At 47.2% G+C, this 11,387-nt stretch overlaps 1 protein-coding gene across 2 annotated transcripts in view; it reads right to left on the bottom strand.

Moving 5' to 3' along the window:
• Window positions 1-5,481: 5,481 nt before the first annotated feature.
• The window catches only part of KCNN3 (potassium calcium-activated channel subfamily N member 3), a 174,535-nt gene continuing 168,629 nt past the window's right edge, over window positions 5,482-11,387 (bottom strand). For both annotated transcript variants that reach the window (XM_007457987.1, XM_007457988.1), the window contains 2 exons: window positions 11,311-11,380; window positions 5,482-5,778 (listed from right to left, as the gene is read on the bottom strand). In XM_007457987.1, the coding sequence (XP_007458049.1) occupies window positions 5,482-5,778; window positions 11,311-11,380 (367 nt within the window). The remainder of the gene's footprint in view (window positions 5,779-11,310; window positions 11,381-11,387) is intronic.

Here is an 11,387-nt window from a genome sequence, read left to right as displayed (position 1 = left end):
TATCGTTAAAAAATAGCAAGCAGTACAGAGGCAAGATGCAAATTCATACAGAAGCTCATCTGATTCTGAATATAAACACATCAGTTTCTGAGTTCACCGTGAAAATATTTCCTCCATTAACATCTGTTGCTCTCTTGTTGTTCTCTTCTGGTCAGTGCAGAATGGAGAGTCTGGGACCAGCATTGAGTTGTTGCGCCATTAAAAAGTGTGTCTGATGAAGGTGGATCAGTCCTGGTTGAGAGTCAAAGACTGAGACAATATGACACAGCTAGAGAATGTTGTTTATTCCCTGTCCTTCTGTGAACTTGGATGTTGGCTGTTCTGATCAGATTGATATTTGCTTTGTCTCTCTCTCTCTCTCTCTCTCTCTCTCTATATATATATATATATATATATATATATGTATATGTATATATATATATATATATATATAAATTTTTTTTTGGCTATAAATTCAGCATCTCTTTGGGATCCGAACTATAGGTTGATGTTGAATTTTGTGCTTTTCCTCCATCAGCTTGGTTGGTCACAACGTCTCTTTTGTTTGTTTCAACACATGGTCCAGGCCCAAGAGTACAGCTTCCAGAACACGTTTCTCAGGTGTGTAAACAACTGTGGCAGGGCACTTGGCACCTAGATTTGGAGGTCATACGTTGATGATTTGATAATGGTTTTGTTCAGAGGGAACTCCAGTTCACGTTTGGGCATTTCCAGTAATGGTGTAAGAAAAAAAGGTCACAGTTATTTTTTTTCTCTATCTGTATGTATTTATATACCATTGCACTGAGTACTTTTAATAAGCTTCGGTCTATTTTAGTAAAAATCTACATATTACTTGTCTGACAGGAGTTTAGTGTTAACTATTCACGCAGCCTGGCACAAGCTTTCAGGATGAAGAGCGCTCACCTATATTCTACTGCCAGAGGCAGACAGTTAATATTGCTATCCCTGTAACACTCCTTTCTTAGTGGTCTCAATGATCCCGTTCCCACAGTGTTTACTTTGGCGGCAGTAGAGAAGGAAGGGATACTGTCCAGGGCGTCATTAAGCTGACTGACTGCAGGGAAGGGAAGGGGCTGCTCCCGCCTACCAGGAAGCCACCGGATAGCTGTCTAAGGTACTGAAACCGAATGCCGCAGAGTCAACAGGGGCAGCCAAATGGCCACTGATGGAGCCTTCATCTGCTTCTAAGCAACGTCCAGGGAAGTAGGATGATTGTGTAGAACTGGGACGTATTTTAGGATTTAAAAGCAGTAACTTTAAAAGAGCAGTAACCTACTGGTAGTGCAATGACTTCATAGTGTCTCAGTTGTGGTACTGGGATGGTAGCAACACCATGGGTTCTGGGATGAAACACTGGTTCTTAATTTGGGGTGCACTGTTTGTTGAGGTGTGCTCTGAAGGACGGAGGTCCTGAGACTATGTGCTAATCCCATACTTCTCCCTGCTAATTTCACATAGGTTGATATGTAAGAATTACTTTTTGGTAACTATTGACTACATTCAGAGGCAACATCAAAGTGTGGACTTGACAGAGTCAGTTGGGGCTGCTGTTGTTGGCAATAGTGATTTCATTTTAAAATCTACTGAATACTTTGTACTTAAGAATATTAACTATTACCTTCATTTTAAGCATAGAGAAATTGAGGTATGAGGTGGTTATATTCATTGGCCAAAGATGTGGATCCAGTGTTACAGTTTTATTTATTCTGATTCTGCACCTCTAGTTTTCTTCTCTTCCATCATTACTCATTCACAAGAAATTATCAAAAATCTAAGGGGGAAAGCCTCAAATATTATATATTAAAATCATTGTTTCTTCAATGCTGTTTCCTCTTGGCCTTTAATAAATAACAATAGTTTGCACTTGCTCAGCACTTTGGAAATTACTTGCACACACATTTTCTATACCTCTTCAGTTATGAGATTGTTGTTACACCACTGGTACTTGCTGAGGTCAGAGGTTAGTGGTGATGCAGGGCCTTACCCCTCTTGTTCTTTTGCATTGCATTAAGCATTTCTAGAGATATGATGTCATGAAGTTACATATTATGAGGATGGCAAGAGCAGTTCATAGACACTTCATGATAAATTTATCGATGATGATCACACATATGTGGCCTTTGATCGAAAGATGCAGACTTTTATTTGGACTTCAATCTAAGGAGGAGTGACTCCCTAGTCTGGTATAATTTACCAACTGATGCTATGTCCTGAAATTCCACTGAGATTAGTGGTCTTAAAGTATCACAGTATATCCCTGACTTTACAGTACATGAAGCTATAATATGGCTTAAGCGATGAGGGGGTGGCTCTGTATTTTTAATTCAAGTGTCTAGATATTTTAGGGAATATTAGAGTACTTTTACCTGACACTGAGTTATCAGAAGGATTCTAGTAGGGGCTCTGCCACTGGATCATCCTTCCAGGAGTGGGCAGAACTCAATCAGTTCAGTACTGGAGTGAGGTTACTCTAATTAATAGTTTTTCCATATAGCCAATTCTTGAGTAGATAATTAAACCTCCTCCACCACCAAACTTGAAATTACAGAACAAGAAGGCATGGCATGAGAATCCACCTGCCCCCTTTTCCCATCCGACTAAGATGCTGAGGCTCAGTGGAGTTAACCAAAAGATAGGCTGTAGGAGGAAAACCTGGGTGAGCTACACCCTGGATAATCAATACCTAAGTCATCAAGGGTTGATTGTACTTGCAGGAGAATGGGCAACTTCCCCACATAAAGCTGAAAAACCAGTACAGAGAAGCAGCCTCCCATTTACCATTGCAGGATCAACATGCAGATTTGATCACTTTTTTTTTTGTTCCCGAAGAGTAAGTACTCTTTCGCCAAGGATAAAAACCATACGTAGCTATTGCACTACCAATAGGTCCAGTCATGCTACAAATGCCCATATGTTTCTAGGATGCCAGTGGCTACTGCTACTGGAGATATCTCCAACCACTCTCTTTGCTAGTGTTGCTAGGTTGGTCGTCAGGATTTACCTAAGTGAATAGCATTAGTGGTGGATTAAAGAAGAGTCACCCACAGACAGCGATGGGTCAGTGACAGTCTGCACACACTTTTTGGCAGGAGGAGTAGCAGTGGAATCTTGCATGCCATTTGTTTGAAATTCAGATTAAATCCCTATTTGTGTGCACGTGCGCACACACACACACATCACAGGGTTACAGGGGAATGGGAAGGATGACTAGGAATTAAGAATTGAGGGCTGTAGCTTAGATGATTGGGAATGGCATGTCCAGGTTGACCTGTCAGCGCTCTTCACTTCATTCCTTTGTGAAATGAACTAACGCCACAAAGAAACTGCATGGTTATTTCATCTGCTTATTGGTCTGTTTATATGTTCAGTTTATATGGTCAGTTTATATGTATATATGTCACTGAAAACAGGAGCACCATTCCTGGGACATAAAAAAGGAGAGGGATCTTTTAGATAATCAATAGTTAGAAGGACAAGCAAAAAAATTTTAAAGCCAGCAGCAAGTGTGGCATCTATGGTGTGCAAAGCAACCAAGGAAAATGCTCAAAGGAGTTATCAAGATAAAAATGAGGGCATCAAGGGAACAGCACAGCAATGATAAGAGATATAAGAAGAGGTTGAACAAGAGACCAGATCTTCTTGAAAGAGTGGCCTTTCTAGGGTGGTCTACCTTTTGCTGTCTGATGATTCCCTTGACCTTAGAAGAGCAGGCCCAGGGCTGTAGAGGGAAAGTCTTCACAGCTAGACTCTGCCTTTGGAAAAGTGGCGATGTCCTGTACAAAGTGAAACCCAACAGGACAGCCATCCACAAATGATACCCTTCTGTTTTACCCTAAACAGATGAAATATTCCCTACAGTATGATTTAAGTCCCCACAAGCAGACGTCAAAGACCTCAGAATGAGAAATGTGATGATTAGTATGATGGTTTTCATGTCACAAACATTATGCATGGTTAGATGATGGAGTGAGGAAAATATCATGCATCCCCACGCCCTCTCCTCACAATGCCTGTCATACACTGGATCTGGATGTTCTGGAGTCCCTTGGAGTTTGAGATGTATTACAATAGTTTCTGCACCAAGATTAACGTGGCACAGCAGGAACAGGATACTGACAAATCCCTGTCACCTTATCTTACCCACAGCGTTCCCTAGAAGCTCCCTTTATCCTCATAACCTTACACTTTGAGGTGGTTTTAGGTCAGGTAGAAAGGACCAGCTGGGCCACTCACCATCACTTCTCCCAGCTCTCAGGTGAGGCACTTGGCCCCTTTGCGCTCCTAACATCTGGGGCTGTAAACCTGTTGCTGGATAAATATCACTGAGCAAACCCCCCTGACAATACTTCTATTCATGCAGGTGTCCTGGGGTCGCACCTGTTGGTGCATGTGTGTGCTCGCATGCACAGATCCCGCCCCCCTTCCCTCACACACATACACCTGATCATGCGCTCCAGTGGAACACAGCTTGTTTGGATATAAGATGAAAACTCTGCAGAAGCTGTTATTTTTAGAAGGCTGCTTATCTCTCCAGAATGCCAATTTTGTCTTGTCATTCATCTCAGAGCAAGCATGGTGCATACCCAGGGCAAAGCACCCTGTTTTGTGTTTGAAGCAACCTGCATCTTCAGTGAAGCTCAGGACGTGGCCGACACTGGCAAACTACCTGAACTGACAGCACCCACATCCGGATTCAGACCAACTCAACGTGCATTTAGAGAGTGCCTACTGCGTGCAGGGTAAGGTACCAGGTCCCTCTTTATTTGGGTCAAGTGCAAACCAGAAAAGACCTGGGTTGACTGTGGGATGTGTATGTGTGTGTGTGTACATGCACACGCTTGCAAATACACAGGTTTATATGGGTATTAATATTGGATGGAAAGTCTGGCTTTTTGTCTATTTTTCTTTCAGTCTAAATTTTGTTTTATGACTGTGCGAGGGATGGCAGGAAAGCATGCCTGTCTTGGCAAAAGCTGTGGGCAGCTCTCCCTTACTTTGTCATCCAGGGGCTTCCTTAGACAGAAGGAACGCAGACAGGTGGGCTGGAGGACCCCGGGGTGAGGAACCCATCCCCCAAGCCTGACACCATGCCCTCCCCCCGCGGGACCCTCCTCCGGGCTGGCTTCACTGCCGGCTACTTCAGTGCATCTGAGCTCCCACCCCCCACCACGTGAAGACCTGAGATTGAACGTGGGTGTCTGTTCTCCACCAACTGTGCCGCAAGGGCCCTACCAGAGGCGTCGCTTCCTGTCATCTCCTCTTGCTGCTCCCGAGTAGAGGCACCTAAACAGAGATCAGATTTCTGGTTTCAAGGCATATCAAACCAAGCACGCTGAATGAACATGAGTTAGTTAATTAGCTCGGTCTCTCTTCTTTACGTTCCCTGGTCTGCATGTTCCTTGATGGCAAAGCGACCAGGAGAGAGTTGATTTGCATCTTAAGACCTATGGGTAATGCTTCTGAAGTGGGGAGTTTTATTTAGCAACTGCTTGAACTCGTGTACGGGGTTGGGAAGGAGGTGGAGCTGACCCCGATTGGGCTGTCGGAGAGTGGGGTGTGGGTGGTGCCCACTGCCACGCTGACGCCCCGGGCCTCCGTGAGGGCAGACAGGAACTGCCGCTGCTGCTGGCGCAGGGTGTCCGCGATGAGCAGGGGCAGGGAATTGACGCTGGCAGTGAGGTGCTCCAGCTTAGACTCCAGACTGCCGATTTGTTTCTCCAGATCTTCGCTCCGATCATTGAGTTCTGTGATTAAGTCATACATGACGTTCTGCATCTGTTTGGAGAGACAGGGAGACGACAGGTCATTGCAGAGGAATCTGCAATGGGAAAAATGAAATACTCCTCCAGATTGCACTTGAAATACAACTCCTCCAGGGATCAACTTCCACACCGGCCGTGTCGGATCTGGCCAAGGACAGAGAAACAGTTTACTTTCTTGAAGACTTGGAGGCTCAAATGGCACAGTGGGTTTGTGTGTGTGTGTGTTTTTGTTGTTGTTTCATTACAAAAATAATGTATATTACTTATAAAAATAGATTAGAAAATACATAGACTGGAAAGGCAGCACTTTCTTCTTAAATAGAACACGTCCCTGAAGTGTCCTCATGTTCTTACTTCGTCCAACCTCTCAGCTCATAGGGCAATGGCACCTACTGATGAAAGAGACGGCTCTGTGGTGGGGAGCGGACAATGCAATAGACTTAGCATTGGTAGGCCAGGGTTCAAGCACACATCTGCCACTCACTAATAATGTGCCTTCCCTCATGCCCCTTAACCTCTCTGCTTGGTTGCCTTCTGAAATACGAGTTAATAATAACAACACATAGTTATAAAGCTGTTGCTCCCCCCGGCCCCAACTTTCAACACAGCAGCCAGAATGTCCAACGTACAACGTAACTCACTCAGGACTGGGCTGTAGTGAAAGGGAGCTGCCTCGCTGAGGTTACAGCCCCTCTCCTGCCTGGTCAATGAGGAGGGACATTGCCTCAATTTGGGACACCCCTGAAGGGCCAGTCCACCTCCGGAACTCCCGTGGGTTGGTAGAGGCCTTTGTCAATCATATCACAGTTCAGACTCTCCCTCTGCCCCATCCTGCTTCCCTCGCTCCCCAACAGGTGCTGTCCTGATGGTGTCCCCAGTAAACCTCCTGCTCTCGGTGCCATCTCCCAGTGTCCCAGGGACCCACCCTGTCACCACTGCTCACTCCCCACACATCCCATGGCCGACAGCCTCACCTCCTCTCAGCCTCCCCTTAAAAATCATCTCCTCCCATATGCCCTTGTTAATATGGCAGCTTCTTCCCACCCACTACCCCTGATCCCGCTAACCCTGCTCAACTCTTCTTTTCTTCATGCCACCTTCTAATACACTAGCTAATTTGCTGTTTCTTCTGCTTATTATTGTCTGTTTTCTTCCACTAGAAGGAAAGCTCCTCCAGGGCGGGGCCCTTCGCCTGTTGTGTTCACGGATGTGTCCCAAGGGCTTAAAACAGCATCTGGCACATAGGGGATGCTCAACTAACATTTTTTGATGGACAAGTGTACATCAACATGCCTAGCAAGGGCGTCTGTCACACGTGGTCGGCACTAAAAGATGTTGGTAGAACTGATGAATGAATAAAGTGCTGGCACAGGGGAGAATCACCGTCCCTTCCATCCTTTGGCCAATGTAGGAGTTTAACTGATGGGAAAAGACCTTTTGCGCCACAAATTATTTCCATATACCTAGAAAGTTTCTCAGCGTTTCCCACCGAGACCTGAGTGGCTGAAGGAAAGGAGAGAAGACTCCCGAGGGGGCCCAGCCCAGGGCCTGCCTCTGGAGAGCAGGTGTTCCGTAAGCTTTTGTGAATGAACATTGAACAAGGTCGTGAGAGCAGGGGAGCAAAAATGGGGTGCCTCCAGGGAACTGCCAATAAAATCAAACTTTAGTGTAATAAAATAAACTTGTCTTCTGAGAGTTAAGTTATAAAACCAGGTCAGAGCAGTACTAAACGAAGGCAGCTTGTGCCAAGTGCACCATTTTCGGTCCTACATCTGCTCTTTGCTGGTGTTCCCTGGCTCCATGAGAGGCCATTCATTCAGGCTGTCCCCACCTGAAACCTGGGTGTCATCCTCTCCCTCAGGCCCCATATCTCACCAGTACAAAGTCCTGCCCACCCTACGTCTACCTATCTCTCAAATTCAATTCATTTAATTGAAATGAAACCACTTTTGTTCCAACCGTACCACCATGGTTCTGACTATCCTCTTACCAGACAACTTTCTGGTTATAATTTGGCTCCCCGGGTTGGTCTATAGAGCCCTTATCTATGTGACAGTCACATTTCTCCCTGCAATCTAACAAGTGACATCAGACTTGGGAGCAAGGCTCTTGGGAGGCTTCATGCTCTCGGGTGTTCCTGTGGGCCAGGTTGGCGGTTGCTTTGTACCTTCCCAAACCCCACCTGCAGGCACTGTGGCTCTAGGGGCTTCTGGTCATCTGCCAGTGACACCCTGATCCTATTTTACCTGAAATTTCAAGTTACTCCAGGAAGATGCAGAAACCATTGGTGCCCGCGGGGGCCAAGGTAGTAGGGAATGAGGTGAACGAAAAAAAACAGTAAAGGAAGGTGGCAAAATATGAGAAGCCAGAAAGGAGATGGGAGAGGGGGGATTGAAAATGTAGTGATACCTTCCCACCAGGAAATTGGCTGCAGCCCCAAAGGGAGCCGTCACAGAGGTGGAGTGAGGCAGCTCTGCCTTTGCAAAGGGCAGGACTCTTCTGTGGCCGCCTCAGAGGAGAGCATGACTTTAGAAGCAAGAGTGCTTCCTTCATTAATCAACATTCACAGAACCTCTTCAGGGTGCAGGTTCTTCCCAGAATGTACAACACCACAAATCTATTTGACCGCAGGGGCACCCTAACGAGCTCTGGACTGAATCCGGGCCCCTGGGTCTCAGCCCCAGCGCTGCAGCTCTCCAACAGCCCGACCTTGGGATGGTCTCTTTGGACCTTGGTTTCCTCATCTATATTCCTAATCAGAACTACCACATGCAAAACCGTTATAGTTCCCAAAGCATTTTCACAGATACCATCTTATTTGATCAGTTGAGCCTCAGATGTGGGGAATGATTTTTACACTTCAATGGAAGACACTGAAGCTAGCATATAAAGCATCCCAGCGTTCCCCCACCCCATCTCTGCCACCCTACGAGCGAGCTCTTCAATCCAACAAGTGTTATGTGGAAGCCACATGCCTTTTTCTTAATCTAGAAAGGACCAAAGGACAGGGGTGGAAGGTGGTGAGCTGGGAGGACGAAGCACAGAAAGAAAAGGGAGAGAACACAGTGTTATTATTGTCTCCCGTGTTCTGTTGCTTGGTGACAGGACACCAGGGGGAACGTGGACCAGTGTGAAAGATGCTAGGCTGCTACCAGGACCTTGGCTGAGTCTCCTGGGAGGAAAGATAAAGACTGGATGGATGTCAGAGTTCACCCTCCCTGCAGGTCCCACACCACTCCCAGTAGCCCTGCAGACGCTTTCCCTTCACCCTCTCCTCCACACCCTTTCTTTCCAGGTAACTTGCTCCCAGGTTACTGATGGTTTCGTTCCCCCACCCAATTCACATGAGCCTCTTTCCAGTTCACTGAGTTTTTTGCTTCACCCAGTCTGCTCTGCACGGGGCCCTGTCTCTGTGAGAGGCGGTGGCTGGCACTGAAGAAACGCAGGCTTGGAAGTCCAGTGTGCCCGCTATTCCCAGGAGAACACCAGCCACAGCCTGTCCTGCCAGGTGAGAGGGGAGGCAGAAACATGGCTACCTGTAAAAGAAATATCTTGGGGCTTGCTGAGCCATTCCTGCACCTCCCAGTGTGGGTCCCCAGACATGTTTGCCCTACCCGATCCCCCTGCTGGCCTCAGCTGATTGGCCCAAGGGTGGACACGTGACCCAAACTGGCCAGTCATCTCATCCCTTCTGAGAATTTAGAATTAAGACCCATAGGAGGACAGCCAATCGGTCTTTGCCTGTGGCTAGAACTAGAACATGTACTCTCTGGATAGGGGCCTGCCATGGTCTGCCATGGAGACAGGGGGCATAGAAAGTTGTCAGGAGATGTGGGAGAGGGAGACAGAGAGAATTGAAGCAGGCACTTGAACAGGAGAGAGAAGAGAGGGTGAGCAAATACTTTCCAGGGTGAGGGGCACTTCTAGGTAGCTCCTTCCTGAAGTCTGACCACATGCCTGCCTTGAGGTTCTGCCTGGAATGAGACTTCCTTGTATCCTTATAATAAACACCTACATTTTAAAACCTACTTCCAATGGGTTTCTGATACTGGAACCCAAGAGTTTTAAGCAGTGCACCCAAGACCATGGGGGGCTCCCTTCTGCACTTGGGCATTCTATTCACATCCTTGCCTCCTCCTGGCTCTCAGGAGCCCTGCACTCCACCACAGCACCCCATCCAAAGCACACAGCCTGTGGGCTTCTCCCCACCTGTGCCAGCCACACATTCCCTGACTGAAGTCCTCCCAAGCTTAGGAGGCCCTTTCTTTGGCCTGATCCCTTCATTGAACAAGGTGCCTGCACGTGGCCCAAGAACTGGCAATTTCTCTGATTGCACCATCTCTTCAAAGGGGGCTTAATTGGCCTGAGGGAATTTCTCTTGCTTACCCAGGGAATGTGTTCCATGATGACAATCAACATCTGCTGGAATGTTCTGCCAGCCTGGCCCTGGGCTATACATTTGATGTACAATTTCTATCAAGAGGCAATGAGGGGGCTTCCCTGGTGGCGCACTGGTTAAGAATCTGCCTGCCAGTGCAGGGGACACGGGTTCGAGCCCTGATCCGGGAAGATCCCACATGCCGCGGAAGTAAGCCCGTGCGCCACAACTACTGAGCCTGCGCTCTACAGCCCGCGAGCCACAACTACTGAGCCCACGCACCTAGAGCCCGTGCTCCGCAACAAGAGAAGCCACTGCAATGAGAAGCCCACGCACCGCAACGAAGAGTAGCCCCCGCTCGCTGCAACTAGAGAAAGCCTGCACTCAGCAACGAAGACCCAATGCAGCCAAAAATAAAAAAACAAATTAAAAAAAAAAAAAAAAAGAGGCAATGAGGAGGAGGGGCTGAGGAGGGGAGGCCCTTCCTTCATTGGCGCCTACACTCAGCTCTGCCAACGGTGCAGCCTCCGATTCCTTCGCTCCAGAGATTTGCAAAAGGAGAGAGTTCCTTTACAGTATTTACAGCAGTTCAGGGCCAGAAACGCAGAATGACAGTAGGGCTCTCAAAGGAGGGCTCTCGTTTTTGGCATCTTCATGAGAAATAAAGAAATGCACCCCTCACCACCACCAATTTGGGGCCAGAAAAGCTGAGTTGTAAGGACTGCAGGATGCAAGAAAATGAGTTTGCAATTATAACGGCAAACCGGAAGGATCCTCCTAAGTGTGACCCAGGCAGTAGCATCGCCATTATCACCATTTGGTCTCGTCAGTGTGCTTCACCCTGTGCAAACTCAGTGTACAGCTAATCAAGCAACACACCGAAAAGATGTAGTAGGTCAGCTAATTAAATCCCAGCAAAGACTGACCTGAGTGACTGAATTTAAGAAACACATGCCAGGTTTTAAAAGTCAACAACACGCACTAGTAGATTACAAGTGTCAAGAACTCGAACCCAGATGATTTTTTAACAAAGGAGGAAGCAGTCTTTGCTTTCCTGGTCCTGCACTGTCCAGTTTGGCCAAGGCCAGGCCTTCACAGCCACACCTGAGAAATTGAAATGCCAGCATCTGAGAACCCTTTACGGGGTCTTCGGATTTTGCCACTCACCTTGGAAAGGTCCACCAGGGTGTTGGCTTGGTCACTCAGCTTCCTCTGCTCCATCTTGACGCTCCTCAGTCTGCGGG

The sequence above is a fragment of the Lipotes vexillifer genome, unplaced genomic scaffold (assembly GCF_000442215.2).
Source record: "Lipotes vexillifer unplaced genomic scaffold, Lipotes_vexillifer_v1.1 scaffold238, whole genome shotgun sequence".
Taxonomy (NCBI): Eukaryota; Metazoa; Chordata; class Mammalia; order Artiodactyla; family Lipotidae; genus Lipotes; species Lipotes vexillifer.
Note: the sequence above shows the minus strand (reverse complement) of the source record. Positions and strands in the feature narration are given on the sequence as shown.